This window comes from Falco peregrinus, chromosome 1, assembly GCF_023634155.1.
Source record: "Falco peregrinus isolate bFalPer1 chromosome 1, bFalPer1.pri, whole genome shotgun sequence".
Taxonomy (NCBI): domain Eukaryota; kingdom Metazoa; phylum Chordata; class Aves; order Falconiformes; family Falconidae; genus Falco; species Falco peregrinus.
This window is the reverse complement of record NC_073721.1, coordinates 108682548-108698880: the sequence shown is the minus strand read 5'-3', so window position 1 is coordinate 108698880 and position 16333 is coordinate 108682548. Positions and strand designations below refer to the sequence as shown.

Genomic DNA, 16333 nt, shown 5'->3' with positions numbered 1-16333 from the left:
AGTAGATTTCTGAAAGCAAACTTTTTCAATTATTTAGAAACCCAGATTACTTCAATTATGTAGAGAAAAAAAACCCCAATACATTACCTTGTAGATTATTTTTGCAGCTTCATTCAGAATAGAAGGTGTCCAGTTCTCATTTGTTGTCTAAAAGTTCAAAGTGATAAAAGTCATTCTGTGTATCTTATTTAACATATTTTTGGTTTTATCCTATACTTTCAAGCACGAAATGCATTAATTTTGTGCCAGTTTCTCTAGACTGCATACACACAAGTCAAAATCCAATATAAAATTTGTCAGTTTATTTTGATTTTCAACTCCCTAATCCTACCCATAAAATCCTTTAACATCTAAGGCAAACAGGTGTTACCTGAAATTTTCTCCCTGTTTCTCAAACAGCCTGGCAAAATATCACATTATTTATCATCATGATCTAATGTTTGCCAGAATTCATTTATTAGCCCTGGAAACAACCTGCCCTATGAAAGGAAACATATTCAGTTTTCAAGATCACTTGGATCATAAGAAAAATCACTAGTCTCAGTAAGTGTGACGTTCCTCAATCATTTTCCCTTCTACATGCACAGAGTTCAAGTACTATTTGTATGAATAAAAGACCATCTTCGCCTCCAGTTTACATGCGTTCATTATATTGTTAATAGCTTGCTTTTCCTTTCTGTTACTCCAAAGATAAGTAAATCAGAAACATAAGAACATGTATGTATACACACATTACCATTAAACTAAGCTCGCCCAACGTCATTCCCAAGGAAATTGGAGACTGTGGATCTGTGACCTACAAAACCAGAAAAATTAAGTGTTTTCAACTATCTGCCTTTTGACTCATCTGTAACCCCACCAGTTTCTGCCATTCTGGCCTTAACCCAGAACACTGAACAATTCTGTACATCAATCGCACACACTAACATACAGCAGCCATCATCCACATTGAGTAATCAAGGCAACACTGGACAAGGCAAAAGGGATAATATCTATTTCACATATCCAAAATATCTGGCTTTCAGTCATATCTGGGACACTTTGTTCGAAGAGCTGCAGAAGAAACCACAGCAACTTTTTCAAGGTGGCAGATAAGAGTTTCTCTCTATGGACTAGACAATCATGACTACACTGGAGTTCAAATTAAAATGAAAAGAATATGTTCCAGATACTTACATCATCTTCGTATTTAACATGAATGCCTGTGATTTTGACTTGTACATTTTTTATAACTTGAGTTGCAAGCTTTTCCAAGAAAGTATCTTTCTTCTCCTCCTTTGGTTTGTCTAAAACAGTAAGGTAAAGAAAGTCAGCATTCAGTGTAGCAGCTACACCTTGAATTCAACCACACCAAAAGCTATACCAATGTCAATTTAATATTTACTCTAAAATGAATACTTACATTTTCACTTATTTAGATGACACATCTCCATCTTTTTCTTTGCTGTATACTCATATTTTGAATATACAGAGTTATTTAGCCGTGCAGGCACAACACAACCACAAGAAAGTTTATGTCTAAGTTTCAGTCAAAACAGTTTAGCTTAAAGCACGTTCTTGTTTAATATACTTCTCCCCCCACCTTCCAAAGTAAAAGGCTCTCAAAGAGTCCCTGAGCAATTAATTAGGGGTTTCAACAAGCAAATAGGTAAGACACTATAATTTAGCACACTATACTCTTGAACAACCATGTGAAGATTGATACTTGTACAGCAAGCAACCAGCCCATTAAAGCCTTTCATACAACACTGCCTGAGAAAATTAAAAAGCTGGTGTATCGTAAGTTAAACCCAACAGTTACTCTGAAATATTCCATTTCTTCCATCCTGGACTTACACTCTGACCCTTTAAGCTAGGTCAGTATCAGACTCTGCTATGCCACATCAGTGATACTTGAACTTATGCTGAACAAGACAGGGTAGAAGAAGTTGCATACCCACAGAAGTTCAGCATTCCACCCAAGGCAAATGTACACATGCCCAGGCAGCGGGGAATATTTACAATCCCCCATTATTTAATGACATAACTCTAAAAATATTATCTTGGGCTGAATGACAACATTTTACCTAAAATATGGATAGATGAGCTGCTTCTTCTCTGGCTATTTTTACAGGCTACCTTGTCTTGTTCAGCATCCACCGTACAAAGCAGCTTTATCTGAGAATGCCACTAATCAGCCTACCCAGCTTGCACATTTTTGCTGTAAATGCTACAGATGGCTCAAGCTGAAGAACCAGTCACAGCTACTCAAGTACAGAAAAATAAGGACTAGAGGTTTTGACTAAGTTTAGGGTTGCACTCCGAGTTTGACTTCTCTGCTTACTTTAGCTGCTTAACTTTTTAAATATGCAACGCATGCTGAACACCACAGATATGTACCTTCACACATCTTGCTATAAAAATTATGGTAATTTTTGTTTTAAGCTTTAAGAGAGGTTCAGGAGATTATTTTAACAATGAAAAAACTTTGCTACTGAACATGACAGAACACTATTTTAGCCAATAGAGCATTTGATTTCATGTAAAAAAAGTTAAGTCAGGAAGAAACCAAAATGTTTTAACATGTCTACATGCAACTCGCATTTCCTCCTATTAACCATTCCTTCTCAACTTCCACTCCCTATTAACGAAAGCCAACAAAATACTGATAAAAAAGAGCAGAAGTGCTCATCAAAGCTTCATGACCTTCAACAACAAGCAGGCAATCCATTAATGTTTTTCCAGCCAGATGCAGCTACCAGCAGCAACAGAAGTTTGATACCTTACAAAGCTTATCTAGGGTCCCCACAAGGCTTTTTACTCCAGTTACAAGCTTTGTCCAAGACCAAACAGATAACAGTACAACCCTACGGGATACAGCAAACCATTCTTAGTCACGTGCTAATACTGAAGACCTGCATTGTTTGGTGCTTATGGACAATGACTATCCTCTTGGGGAAAAACATCAATTTCGGTGCTGTTAAAATATCAGTCATAGAACTATGCTAGCTATTTAGAACAGAAGCTAAAAGGTGCTGAAAAAGACTTTGCTGCTATATCATCAATATAGTACCAGATTTACCTTATATAGCTGTTCCTGGAATATTACAAAAATTAGACAGATCTCTTCCACAAGAACTTTTTCCAAAAGTTACAGTGAAGTGCCACTAAATCAGCCTGCCAAATGTGTACATTTCTGTTGTAAACGCTACAGATAGCTCAAGCTGAAGCAACAGGCACAGCTGTTCAAGTAGAGAGAAACAAGGACCTTTCAGTCTACTGGATCCAGAGAATGGATAAACAGCAAAAAAGAATGCTCTCCAATTTACATCCTCTCTTTCAAACAGGAGAAAAAAAGGTATCACTAGATTTACACCTGAAGCTAAGAAAAACTAATCCAAACAGAAAGCAGAAAAAAAGTCTTTAAAAAAGTTAAAAGCCGTAACTTTTACCCACCTTTTGAGTGATCATGACCTTTAAAGGGCCTCTTAAAATGCTTTTTATACTTTTTACGCTTACGTCCTTTTTCAGTGCAAGCAATTTTTGGGAAAAGGATAAAATTCAAGTTAGTAAAGCAGAAATACAAGAAAGCATACGAAAAGATGGAAGAAAGTTTAGCTTGTCATCAAGCAGAATGCCTTAGTAATGTTTCATAAGAAAGCTTTTAAAGAATTTCAGATCTGTTAAGAAAGCAATCAGCTACTGCTCATAGCACAGAGCCTTTTTCATAGTTTATGTACACCTTCACTCTCAGGGAAACAGCTGAAGCCTTGCTCTTTGCCCTGCCCCTCCCCTCCCCTCCCCCCCCCCCCTTTTTTTTTTTAAGTTATTGAAGGTTAAAGCCCAAGTAAACTAACTAGCCAGGAAAAATCTTAGATATTAAGTATCCAAATTTCTACTTGATCAATTGTCCTGCCAATTGTAACGTCAAGGCATTTATTTCAACTTTCATATATACCCTATGTAATGTCTCAAGTTTGAGGAATTACAAATAATCACCACACTTCTCAGCACATACATATCCAGACTTCATAACTGCACTGCATAACGCAATTCCAGATCACCTATGTACAAAAGAGCACCAAGAACAGAGCCATGACTGATTATTAGAAACCCTGGTGAATAAATTTTTCTGTAATCCAGGTGTTTGGGTTTTACTTAATGACCTCAGGCAAAGGCATAATTTTTATAACTGAACAGTTAATAACATACGTGGGGAAAAAAAGCAATATGGAAGTTTAAATTCAGAAGACACTTCTATCATACAAAGGCATAAGTCCCAAGTTAAGATATTTGAGATGTACGTGGAAACCCAAAGGGCACTTTCCAATATGATTCTTGTGCTAATCAACAGTATGGTATGCAAGCCATCTGAACGAACAATACCAGTAACTGCAAAAAAGGCGTATAAAAATTATGACTAAAAGCTTTATATGAAATTAAATTACTTACATACAAATTATGACCCACACAATCACAACCATGTCATGTATTAAATTAGTGCTCATATTTTTCCACATTTCTAAAGAGAAGTAGTTTGGCAAATTGCGTAGTTTCTTTCCCCTCTCTGACCATATAAGGGGAAACGAACTTAGCAACAGGGCTGCCTGTGCTTCGCTTTTAAGAGGTTTTAGCATGAGAAGGGTGTATGCCACTAGAGCAAGAAGGAAGTAAGTGCAACAGGGTATTTAACTATGGGGAAAAACAATTTTCTTTTTATGTTATTTGTATGCCAGTTCAAACAAAGGAGGATAAAGTGCCTGCCAAGATTCCAACCTGTCTTGCAGGTAAGGTGATTACCCTACAAATAACAAGAAGGAAAAACTATGCCAAACAACCAACTTCTTTTGGATAGTTCCTTTAAACAGTAGAAGTAATCCTCTATAAATTATATTTTTAGAAGACAGTTTCCTTCGCTAACTATTAAATTTGTAGGTCTCAGGCTTTAATTCCCATGTATGACAAAACTAAGGCAAGTTGATTTTCTTCTTGATTATCCGCATCCATTACTACAGAGCAACTAAAAGTATGATTTTAAGCTCATACTAAACCTGCACTCAGATAAAAGCCCACTAAGGAATTCTGGCTAAAAAATTTCTGAAGATATGGCTCAAGTAGATAAAAAATACAGCAGGTACAACATAATAAAAGTTCATCTGAATTCCAGTGGAAACTGCTTCCTTGTGTAACTTGAGAGCAAACCAAACAAACAGAAACATGGAAAAGCATGCTAAATGCCTTCATTCTCCTATGGTTCATTTTGCCCATCCAGAGTTTCAAGACCATGCACACTTACCAAACAAGTATTGTTTCCTCCTTTCTACATTTGGCTGCTTTGGGAGAGTGTTTTTTAATTTTTATTTTAAATGTAAGCTGCATACCTATTATGCATGTGCAAAACATAACTAACCATGCATACCCACCAGGCTTAGCATCCTTGTAAATCAGACTCTCCAACCCATACAAGGAATCTTGTGAATGAGTGCCTTGGTCCACATGGCAGCAAATAACCAAAAAAATACATTTCATTTAGAAGAAGAAAATCAGCTCCTGATTTAATGTTAAGTTTATAAAACTCATATGACACATTAGTATTTCCACTGCAGTACCTGATAGCCAGAGTCACTTCAGAATATCTAGTTTCAAAGATTATCTACACAGGCAAATTATGCAATTTTCATTTTACTTATAACCAGCAAAAGACAAGAGCTGCAAGCTTTGGTCTCCATATACAAGTTCTGATACTGACAGATTTTAACAGATTAGGAAACAGAAAATAGCAAAGCTTGTTACCATTTCCTCATCACACTACACAAACCACACAGTGATATGACTATTTTGCTCAATATTGGAATAGCATGTCTAAAGAAAATATCCCCAGGACTGTATGCTAAAATCCTCTCACACAAATGCAAGTACCAAATCCAAATTCTAAATACATTGTCAGGTGAGTACTACCAGGAAAGCAAATACAGCTAAAAATTCATGGACACTGGTAACTTCCTTTCCAATGTATTTCCTAGATTTTCACCAGATATTGTGTGCTATTAAAAGCCTACAGAAAGAGCTGAATTTCTTAGAAGTTTATGTTGTGGTAGGGCAACTTGGGCCCCTAGACTTCATCTAGCAAAAAGTAAGGAATCTGCTCATGCAAGAACTACACAAGTCCTCCTGAGTACAATATTCTAGTACAACATCAGAAACCCAACTAGCTACTGCTGAGATATGATTGCAGAATCATAAGACTGTCTCAAGTTGGAAATATCCATAAGGATCATGCTGGGGTATGACTGAGAGGATAACTACAGTTTAAAATAACCCAATCTGATTGTTCCTCCAGCTTTTCCTTCACAAGGCTTAAAGTTTAAAATCACAAAATGTGGCTAAACCTAATTCTAGTTCAACAACACAGAGCTGAGCTACTGAGGTTATTTTTTTTTCCCCAAAAAAACCCTTACAAATGCTCAATGTAGTACATTTCTTTCAAAACTGACCACTGTCACAGGTGCACAGACTCACTTGTCAAATTATACGAAGTTCCAGAATTGGAATTCCTCAAGCAGCACCTATTAGGTCAAATCCTTCTTGTTATATTATCCCTTCATCCCATTGCTACTGGCGCAAAGAATAATGGCTGAAACACTGCTGCTTTACAGCATTCAAGTTCTACATGCCCAAGGTTAAACCTCTATGAACATCCCTTTGCCCCTGTATGAAGTAATGGCTGCAAAATTAATTCACTGAAGCTGTCTTAGCTCTCATACAGTTTCTGACGCACCAAAGACAAGAAATAAAGCAAGGCCTCTTTCTTCTACTGTAAATGGATTGCCAGTTCACTGTCTGAAGGAAACTGCAAATATACACTTCAAACTAGCAAAGCAGGAACAAGGCAGTAGAGCATCCTGTAACTGGAAAATTAAATAATCAAAGAGAAAACAATCAAACTACCTTTTCCTAAGTGTTCTAAGCATAATTTCATTTTCAGTAACTTCTCCATGACTTGCAGCATTACAGGTATTCTAGAGATCCATCTTAAGAACCATTATACTGCCCAACAAACAGCTCTCACTTCAGAAAAAAACTACAGTAGTAACTTTTTCCTCTACCATATAATTAGTTACCTGTTATTAGTTCTGAGCTTGGTTTCTATGCAAGCTTAATTTATACCATAATTCTGTTAAAAACATTTATTATGACAAAAAAAACTCCACCCAAAAATCAGGTTACCTTGACTGAAATGATCAATTATTTTAACCTGTAATTGAAAGTGTAAATTTTTTTAATGACCCTGATCAAAAGTTTTAAGTAAAGTTTCCTACAGTCATGTTCAATTGTTTTCTTGCATCACAAATTATTTCCTACTCAAGAGTCTCATTTCTCAAACCAGTCAAAACACAGTACATAGGACAGCAGAAATTAAAACAAAAGCATTATTGTTGAAGTAAAAATTTACAAACCTTATCAGTCTCTAATTTGAAGTTTTCTTTAAGCAAAGGACAACCTGTCACATGCACGTCTAAAATACATTATTAATTATCTATTACTGATGAAGATATCAACATTAGCCTCATGCAATACAGTTTCTACCTCTGGTCCTGTTCCCCTAAAGCTTTAAGCTGGGGGGAAGACATACCAGATTATAAAATTCCCACTCCCATGAAAGCTGACTGGATAAATGAATGGTTAAAAAAAATAACATTTATTTCAAGATTTAGAGGAAAAAGGTTTTTCAGAGTAGTAAGATGAGCTAGACACTTGAAAAAACAAAGTTTATTAAGTCAATCACAAAATGGGACTTTTCTTTTATAGCACAGTCTAAGTCCTCAAATTTCAGGGGAGACTTATATTAACTCAGTACCTTTTTCTGCTGCTTTCTGCAAGGCCTCCTCAATCCTTGCCAGTTCCTTCTGTTTATTATCCTGCAAGTATTTTTCTTCCTTCTCTGCATCATATTTAATGCCTGTAAGCCAAGTTGGGACCACTTTAATCGTAAATTTCAAGTTATATAAAGAAGCAACTCACACTATATTCAACACGATGTTGCAAAATACCTCATTTGAGATAAAAGCTATTCTAGGTTTAATTGCTGAAAGCTGCATCCAGCCTCTGAAATTGTAATCTTTACACACTAAGACATAAAAGGATTGTACCAGCATTCAAGCATTACTTCACAAGAGAATTCACATTTCTTCATAATGGGAATTCATACTCTTAAGTGTGGCCTGTGCAATAAGTATATTTGACACTCTAAAATAATGTGCAAGTTTTCTTAATATACCAGAGGTTCTGATTTCAGGGAAAACTAATCAAGTTCTCTGATGCTCTTCTCTCTCCTTAAACACAGTTCTAATGGAATTACTACTTTTGATTGTTGTCAGAGGCAGGTGAAATATATCATGCAACAGCAAAAATATCTAAATCATGCCAGAAAAGTAGATTCAGAACAAGCATACTTCAGAGGAAACTTGGCTGCTGAATTGAACTCGGAATGGATACAACCAAGGATTTCCATAAAAGCAACAGGTGGTGTTTTCACCCACCCTTCTTCCACTAACTTGCCAGCATTTGTCTAGAAATTTCCCTGAGGAAACAGAATGTAAAAATGGCAGCTTACACTAATTATTTGCTATTATATACTCATTTACATGGTACCTTGAGATATTTTTTTCTTCTATTATTTAACTGCATTGGTGAAGTTTACGTACTTGCTCCAGGAACTATCAGAAGATATAAGCCTTCTAGAGTTGCAACAACTGCCTCGCCATACAGATTCTTCCAAGGAATCTTCAGAGTAAGTTTATCTAAATAAAAGAGATAGAGTTAAATCAAAACAAAAATCTACACTGTGCTTAGTCCAACCACCTCAGCCATCAAAAAACATGAGCCCTATATTCTGATGTCCTAAACACCTTAGAAAGTAAGGAGAAACTGTATGGGTTTAAACATTTTATAAAGCCCTTGAAGTGAAAAAACACATACAGAGAAAATATAAGCCATAACTTTAAGCAAGATGATGCTGTTAGAGTCAGAAGACTTCAGACCAAAACCTGAGATCATGACTGGAGTTCAATTCACTGGAGTGAACATGATTTTCCCAGGGAAGTAGAAGAAGAAATACAACTACATTCACCTTTAACAAATGGAAAGAGATTTTTAATTTAAAAAAAACACCAGGGAAAGGATTTAAAAAAAAAAAAAAAGCATCTAATAGTTTCTAAACCCTTGGCATGTTTACCACTTTCATGAATCTTGCATAAATTCTTCATATTCCTAGTATGTCCTTTAAAGAGCCACACACACTCTGCCTATACTGAACACCCTTGATCCTTCATTATCTAGGAAGAACGTCTCAGACCTGTTTTTCGTACCAGCCTACAAAGTTCACAAACAGGGTTTGCCAGACAACATTTTTACAATTTATCCAGGGCAGTCACATCAGACTTCTATGCTAGTTTCAATAGCAAGTACAATTACAGAGAGCATTTATGAACGCTTGACAAAAGAAATTCAGAGTCAGGACTGACCTTCAGTCTTGTACTAAAATGCCTGTACTAAAATTTCCATTTCAATACTACCATTGAAACAAAAACTTACCTATCTGGCCAACTTTTATTCTAAAAGGTACATCCAGTTCACTCTGTGAGGAAAAAAATAAAGTATTAAACAGGTCTATGTATTCTAAAGACAAGTTGGTTTATACAGTGAAATTATTATCTTTACTTCTGTTAAAACTGTTTTGCCAGAACTGAAGTTCCAGAACAGAAACACTTCTCCATTTGACAGAATTTTAACTATTTAGCCATACTCATGTGAACACATAACCATAAACATGGTTAGGCTTGCAAAAAGCCTTAAAATAAAGCATGTACAATTTCTGGCAATTGTCTCCTAAAAGGATGATAATGCCTCACTCCAAAGGTTACTGAAAATTAAAATTTTACCTATATACAAGAATTTCATTTTACATTTTTATTCATTTGCCATATAGGTGGTTTTTGTTTTTGTTTTTTTTTTTTTACAATAGTACTTAGTATTTGCAAACACATAAAAAGTTTTACTAACAATACTGAGAAGTTCTTTGCAAAATGCCTTCCAAAAATCATGATCAAGAAAGGCTTAGAAAGATGAAGAACATGTGACAAATGCGCAATTATCATCATCAATTAAAGCCTCACAAAGTATCTCTCCTATACAGTGTACAGCAAAACCAGAAATATAACTACAAGAATATCATGAATAGCAAAAAGGGACAAAGTAAAGAGAAAGTAGAAAAAATCAAATAAATAAAAGGAAATCGTAAAAAGTAAGTCTCAGAAAATAAAAATTCCAGCACAGTCTTCCACTTCAGCATTCTTTTCAAATAACTTAACCACAATTCAAAGACCTGAAGTCTTAACCTCAAAGGCTATAAAAAGCAAACCCACTTTCCTAAACGAGACAGGCATTAACCACTTGTCTCTTCCCATGCACTAGAAAACAACTTTGACCACCAGTCTTCCAACAACTTAAAAGCATTTAACAGAGCTGCTCCAAAAAAGAAGATTAATATCCAAATTAACGCGTCTGCCAGATTTCCACAGTTTTTAAAAAGTATTCTGAGCTGCAGTTAGGAGCCTAATATCAACCAACTTTAAGTGACTAAGCTTGTGACAGTATTTCCATGGCTTTTTGCTTTTCAGCACCTCAGAGAAACAACTGAAAAGCAAGACCTATGGAATATTTTAACCCTTTCCTGGTTATAAATGCATAGTCCTAGAAACTTATCCTTATGCATTCAATTCTTCCTGGTGACAACTGCTCTTCAGCACTTCCCAAATATTTCTTCCTGCAGGCTCCTGCACATTAAAAATCTGGTCATTAAGCTTAACTGGAAGCTTTCTTCTCAGTTTTTATTTGTCATTGAAATGTATCAGGAGAGAAAAGAAAAACAGACTCACTTAAAATAGTCTGATCTCCAAACTTTGTTTTTAGTAGTAAGAACAGGCATAAGAGGAGGCTGAAACATATTGTGAGAGCAAAGAAAGATCTCTGCTCTTGATAGAGCCAGGAACAGTAGAAGTCATGTAGAAGCAGATAGCAGAAACCAAATCCACCCCATTTAATACTTCATTTATGAACCACAGCTAAATTCTGAGGAGGACCTGCTCAGTTTGGCCTGCTGAAAGGACAGGACCACGAGTTTGACATTGAAAAAAACAGTTTTCAGAAGAAAACTGAGGGGGAGGGGGGAAGTGAAGGATAGGCTAGAAATTAAAGATGCTTTAAAGTTGTTGAGTAAAGACAACAGACTGACATAAATTAAAAACGGTGAAAGCACTGGGGTTTGATGTTAACATGAAAAAAGATCTACTGAAAATACTTCAAGACTATAACTGAGAAGAAACAGGCAATTTTAGCTTTGAAGATTAAGAGCTGTGACCAGCTGGGTACTGGATACAAATTCACAAGTAAAGCTCAGAATTCAAGCTTTTTGGTGGTAATGACGGATACAAGCCGAGAAACACATAACAAGTTTCTAAAGAGCTTAGACCAGTTTGTCATCAGTCATTTTTCATTATGATTGAAAAATAGGATAAAACTGAAAAAAAATCCATCAAAAGGATTCATTACTATCACTACTATAAGTTTTTAATGAAGTAGAAAAGGAATATCAATAGCAACTGCCCCATTATACTCATCTTTTTTTTTTGTAGCTCAAGTCACACTAAACAGTACAGCCTCAAAAGGTAAAAAGTACGTATTTCACAGAATGACACTTCAGCATTTTGGGTCAGTAAACTCTTTAACATATTTTTTAGGGGAAAGAAAGGTTACATTTTAAAGGTGCCTAAAAACTAATTTGTACAATTTTATTTTAGAAATTTTACACTAACCTTCTTAAGACTACTTTGCATGAGCTGAAGCCTAAATTTTTACTGAGGTCTGACAAACTTCCATCTTAATGAAACACTCTTTTACTATGACGGGGGGGGGGGGGGGGGGGGGGGGGCGGGGGGGGGGGGGCAGGGGGAAGTGGACTCAGCAGGCATAACAGTAAAAGTTAACTATTTGCTCACTTCCCTTTTCTTAAGGACTTTCTTTTCTTACATTTAAAAAGTACTGTACCTATATACAGAAATTAAAAGGTAGTTATTTTCTGGTGGAAAACCTTAAGAGGAAAACAAAAACAATCCAGACAGAAGACAGGTAAACTAGAAAAGAAAAAGTTGGACCATATCACATTCCTTTAATCCCTTCTTTTGCAAGAAGGTAGAGGCTACTCCGCTAAAAGTGGTGTTCAATATCAACCTTCATTTAACTACTTTTCCACAGAAATCTAACATACTGCTATGGTAAAGCAGTCCAAAACATCCCTTGTTTTCAGTTCTTGAATTCGTCTTAGCTCTGGTCAGTCACATACACAAATATGCATTTTTAACTGCTAGAATCATTATCAACCTTGCTGTCATCATAAGAAGGAAAGACATGTAGAAAGTAGATAACACTTCCTTCTTTCCTTTTTTAACGGCCAGATTATGAAGATATTTGTATCAAGAGTTTTAAAGTACAACAAAATTATCGTGAATGGATGAAATGGGAATGGAAAATATGAAACTTCAGAACAATGATGAGAAACCAATAATTATGTCATAAAAAGATCCAACTGTTTTCAATTCACAGAAGAGTAACAGTTCTCAGTGTAGTTTGAAGCACACAAGATTGCAGTGAGATTCTCTCAGTAGTGCAGGTGTTCATTAGCTCAATTAAAGAACATAATCAGCCAGTTGTTTGGGGTTTTTTTCAGACAAGAATATGGGTACATCTTCAGACAAGAAAATGGATTCATTTTTTTCCTTCACTCCGTCATTTCTATTTTAAAAGCAAGAGAATGGACCATTGGAATAAACATATTTACTTCCACAGAGTATGTATTTTAATGACTGCCAGTCTTAATAAGCATCAATTTACACAGAAAGTCATAAACATAAGCTTCAATCCCATCAACCGAGGCAGAAGGATGAACTTTTTCTCCCTTCATCGCCACGCCAACAAATGAGAAGAAACTTCTGCCTTTCAGAAGACTTAGATCAATCAATGAATGTGAAATCAGGCCTTGAAAAGCCACTTACTCAACCAAAGCTAAAAAAAACTCAACAGCAAAACCTAAGCCTATGAACACTCATTAGATCTAGTAAATTGTTCAGAAACATACAAACATCTCCTGTGTGGACATACAAGAGGAAAAAACCCTACGACTTAACTATGAATTACGATTATACAGTAGCAGTCACAGCAGAAATTAAATTCTTTAAGTTGTACTGGATGACCAAAATAGTGACAGAAACACATCAACATCTTTTTTAAAGTTTTATCATGTCAAGCCTCAAATACTACAACAGGCTGTATATGCATGTATGCATAAACACGGAGAAACTTGCCTCAAAACCCTGTTGCTAATTGCTCAGCAGTTACTTTTCTCTTCTGAAGGAACACACTTACCTTTTCAAACGTAGCTAATTTTCTTCCTTTGATCCAGTAACATGGGCAAAATTGGAAACAGTTAACCAAGGACTGACTTCTTGTTAGACTACAGTAAGTAACATTTAAACGTAAGACTTAAGACTTTTGACACAGAAAAGCAATTTAAAAGAAATTAGAACACTTACTAATGCATTCTCCTTTATCTGTAAATTGTCAAGTGCCACATTACCTGTTTAGAAGAAAAAGAGAAGTACAGAACAAGTGACTTTCAACTATTATGTAAGTTGGAACAAGGAACACAACTACAATCCTCCCAAGTACACATGGATAAAATCTGAAAACCTTACTCCAGTTACAGAACAGCACAATGCGTCTAATTTGTAAGTCATTAAACACTGATTATTCAGACAAAATTTCATGGTGGAAGAGATTACAGAAGCTTCACCAACTTAAAGGTCCGCATGTTTCTAGTCTATTAAGTACACCTACAGTAACAGCAAATCTTTCTTACTATTCACTTTACTGCAAATTATAATTACAGTTCTATCAAGGTAGGGTAGACTAGGAAAAGTGTATCTTGGTTGTGATGATTTTATGTAACAGAAAAATCATGAATCAGAAAGCCACAAAAACACATGCCTGTTTTCACAACACATTAGCTTTTCCTGACACAGGCAACATAATAGGATTTCCAAAGGAAACACTGGCACACAGAATTTACCTGAGGAAAGCACATAGCATATACCTCTTAGTGCTTTTAAAGCCATGTTCGATTTTTAATGTATTAATAATTTATAAATATTTATCATCTATTAGTAATTTATGAATGTTAGAATACTTACTACCATGGCAAGAGCAAAAATAAGATGACGAGAAAAGTCTCATCCCTTACGTGTGGGAATCATTTAAAATAGCCAGCCGTACTTCAACTGGGCTTTTGCACGCCTACAGCGTAGCAAACCAAAATGTCCAATATATTCACAGATAACATCTGCTCTGTTTTATCGCATTATCACTTCTGTTCAACAGACATTATTTACACCAATAAATCAGCCGGTTAAAGACACCCGAGCACCCCACCAGCCGCCCCTCTGCCAAGGCCTCCTCTCCTCCTGAGGTCACTCCACACGGGCCCGCACGCAGCAGCACACTCCTACTCCCAACCGGTACACCCTCGAGAAAGAGAGGCCAAAAAAGAGTTGTTGTTTTGGGTTTTTTTCTCCTTGCCGATCGTTTCGTGCCTCAGCGCACTCCGAGGCCAGCGACGTGCGCCCACGCTGCGCCTCAGCCCCCGGGAGGACCCGCCGCCGCGGGAAACCCGCTTCGCGCCTTCTCCCCCCACGGCCCCTCAGCGCAGCGAGGAACCCGCCGCTCCCCCACAGGCCGCCCGCCCCGCTAGGGCAGGGAGAGGGGCCAGAGGCCAGGGGCACGGGGCGACCGACGGCCCGTCATGGGCGGCGGGGGTAGCGGGCACGGCCTGAGCGACCGACCGCCCCTCACCAGGGGCCGCGGACCGCCCGCAACTCACGGTGGGGAAGGGGCGGCGGGGTACGGTCCGCGCCACAGCCTGACCGCCCGTCCCTCACGGAGGGCCGCGGCTCCGCCGCTCGCCCTCTCCTCACAGAGTGCCGCACCGCACACTCGCAGCCCGCCGGCCCCTCAGAGAGAACGGCGGCCCCGCCGGCCGCCAGCCCCTCACGGGGGTACCTCAGCCAGCGAGCTCCACTCCCCGCCGCGGCGCGGGGCAGCGCCCGACTCCCGTGACAGCGCCGGGGCACGAGAAAAGGGGCTCCTTACCCCCCCATATGCCCAGCTTGAGCTGAGACTTGTTCAGGTTCTCCACATAGTCGCCCAGGAAGCGGTTCAGAAGATCCGCCACCACCGACTCCAGCACCATGGCGGAGGCGGGCCCCACCGCACGCCAGCCGCGCCGCGCCGCGCCGTACCGACCGGGAGGGCAGGCGGAGGAGGGGAGGGGGCGGCGGGCGCGGCCCCGGCGGTCAGGTGACGGGGCGGGGCGCGGCCCAGCGTCTGACGGGCTGGCGGGGCGGCGCGGTGCCCCCGCGCAGGTGCCGAGGGACGCGGGCGATGGAAAGGCTCGGAGCAGCGGCGCCGCGCTCCCCGGGAGCGGGCTGGGCCGCGGGCGCGGTACCGAGGGCCGGGCCAGGGGGCGCCGGGCAGGGCGAGCCGGCGGCGCCTCAGAGCCGCGGCGGCGATCGGGCAGGGGGAGGGGCCGGGCCGGCGCTTCCGCGGGCGGCGCCCCCAGGCAGCGCGGCGCCCCCAGGCAGCGCGGCGCCCCCAGGAAGCGCGGCGCCCCCAGGCAGCGCGGCGCCCCCAGGCAGCGCGGCGCCCCCAGGCAGCGCGGCGCCCCCAGGCAGCGCGGCGCCCCCAGGAAGCGCGGCGCCCCCAGGAAGCGCAGCGCCCCCAGGCGGCGCGCCCCGGCGCTGAGGCGACAGCGCGGGTTTCCCTGGGCGCCTCAGGGGACGGCGGCCGCCGTGTGGGAGGCGGAGCGCGGGCACGGAAACCTCCCAGCGCCCTCCGGCCGCGCCCGGCTAGGTGCCCCGTGGGCCGTTCCCGCCGAAAGCCGTGCGTACACCTGAGGTACGGCCTGATGGCTTGTGTATGCAGCGCTAGGCTGGAGGGCTGATGCGAGAAAACACAGTGAAAACCCTCAAACTGTGCAGGCAGGAGCCGCAGAGGTAACGGGAGCCATGGGCAGGCGGGCAGGGGCCGCACTGCCTGGGGAGAAGGGCTGGGGCCCGCTCAGCGCCTCGGGGGGCATTCGGTACAGATGAAGGTGAGCCCCACGGGAATGTCAACCAGCCTTCTGACAAGGACATGCTAATTGCTGAAAGAAAAATTACTGAAGTGATAAGACTCAAGGATGCTTGGA

The 16333-nt window shown here is 40.0% G+C and overlaps 1 protein-coding gene across 3 annotated transcripts in view; it reads right to left on the bottom strand.

The window, feature by feature from the left end:
• The window catches only part of VPS13C (vacuolar protein sorting 13 homolog C), a 97383-nt gene extending 81752 nt beyond the window's left edge, over positions 1 to 15631 (bottom strand). Inside the window, exons 1-10 of one of the 3 annotated variants that reach the window (XM_055806961.1) lie at positions 15238 to 15631; positions 13626 to 13669; positions 9574 to 9616; positions 8685 to 8780; positions 7838 to 7939; positions 5403 to 5465; positions 3436 to 3501; positions 1177 to 1286; positions 737 to 796; positions 88 to 147 (exon numbers count right to left, since the gene is read on the bottom strand). In XM_055806961.1, the coding sequence (XP_055662936.1) occupies positions 88 to 147; positions 737 to 796; positions 1177 to 1286; positions 3436 to 3501; positions 5403 to 5465; positions 7838 to 7939; positions 8685 to 8780; positions 9574 to 9616; positions 13626 to 13669; positions 15238 to 15337 (744 nt within the window). In that variant the 5' untranslated portion in view covers positions 15338 to 15631. The remainder of the gene's footprint in view (positions 1 to 87; positions 148 to 736; positions 797 to 1176; positions 1287 to 3435; positions 3502 to 5402; positions 5466 to 7837; positions 7940 to 8684; positions 8781 to 9573; positions 9617 to 13625; positions 13670 to 15237) is intronic. The other 2 variants (XM_055806947.1, XM_055806954.1) reach the window with 2 other exon arrangements.
• Between the last annotated feature and the right edge of the window lie 702 nt (positions 15632 to 16333).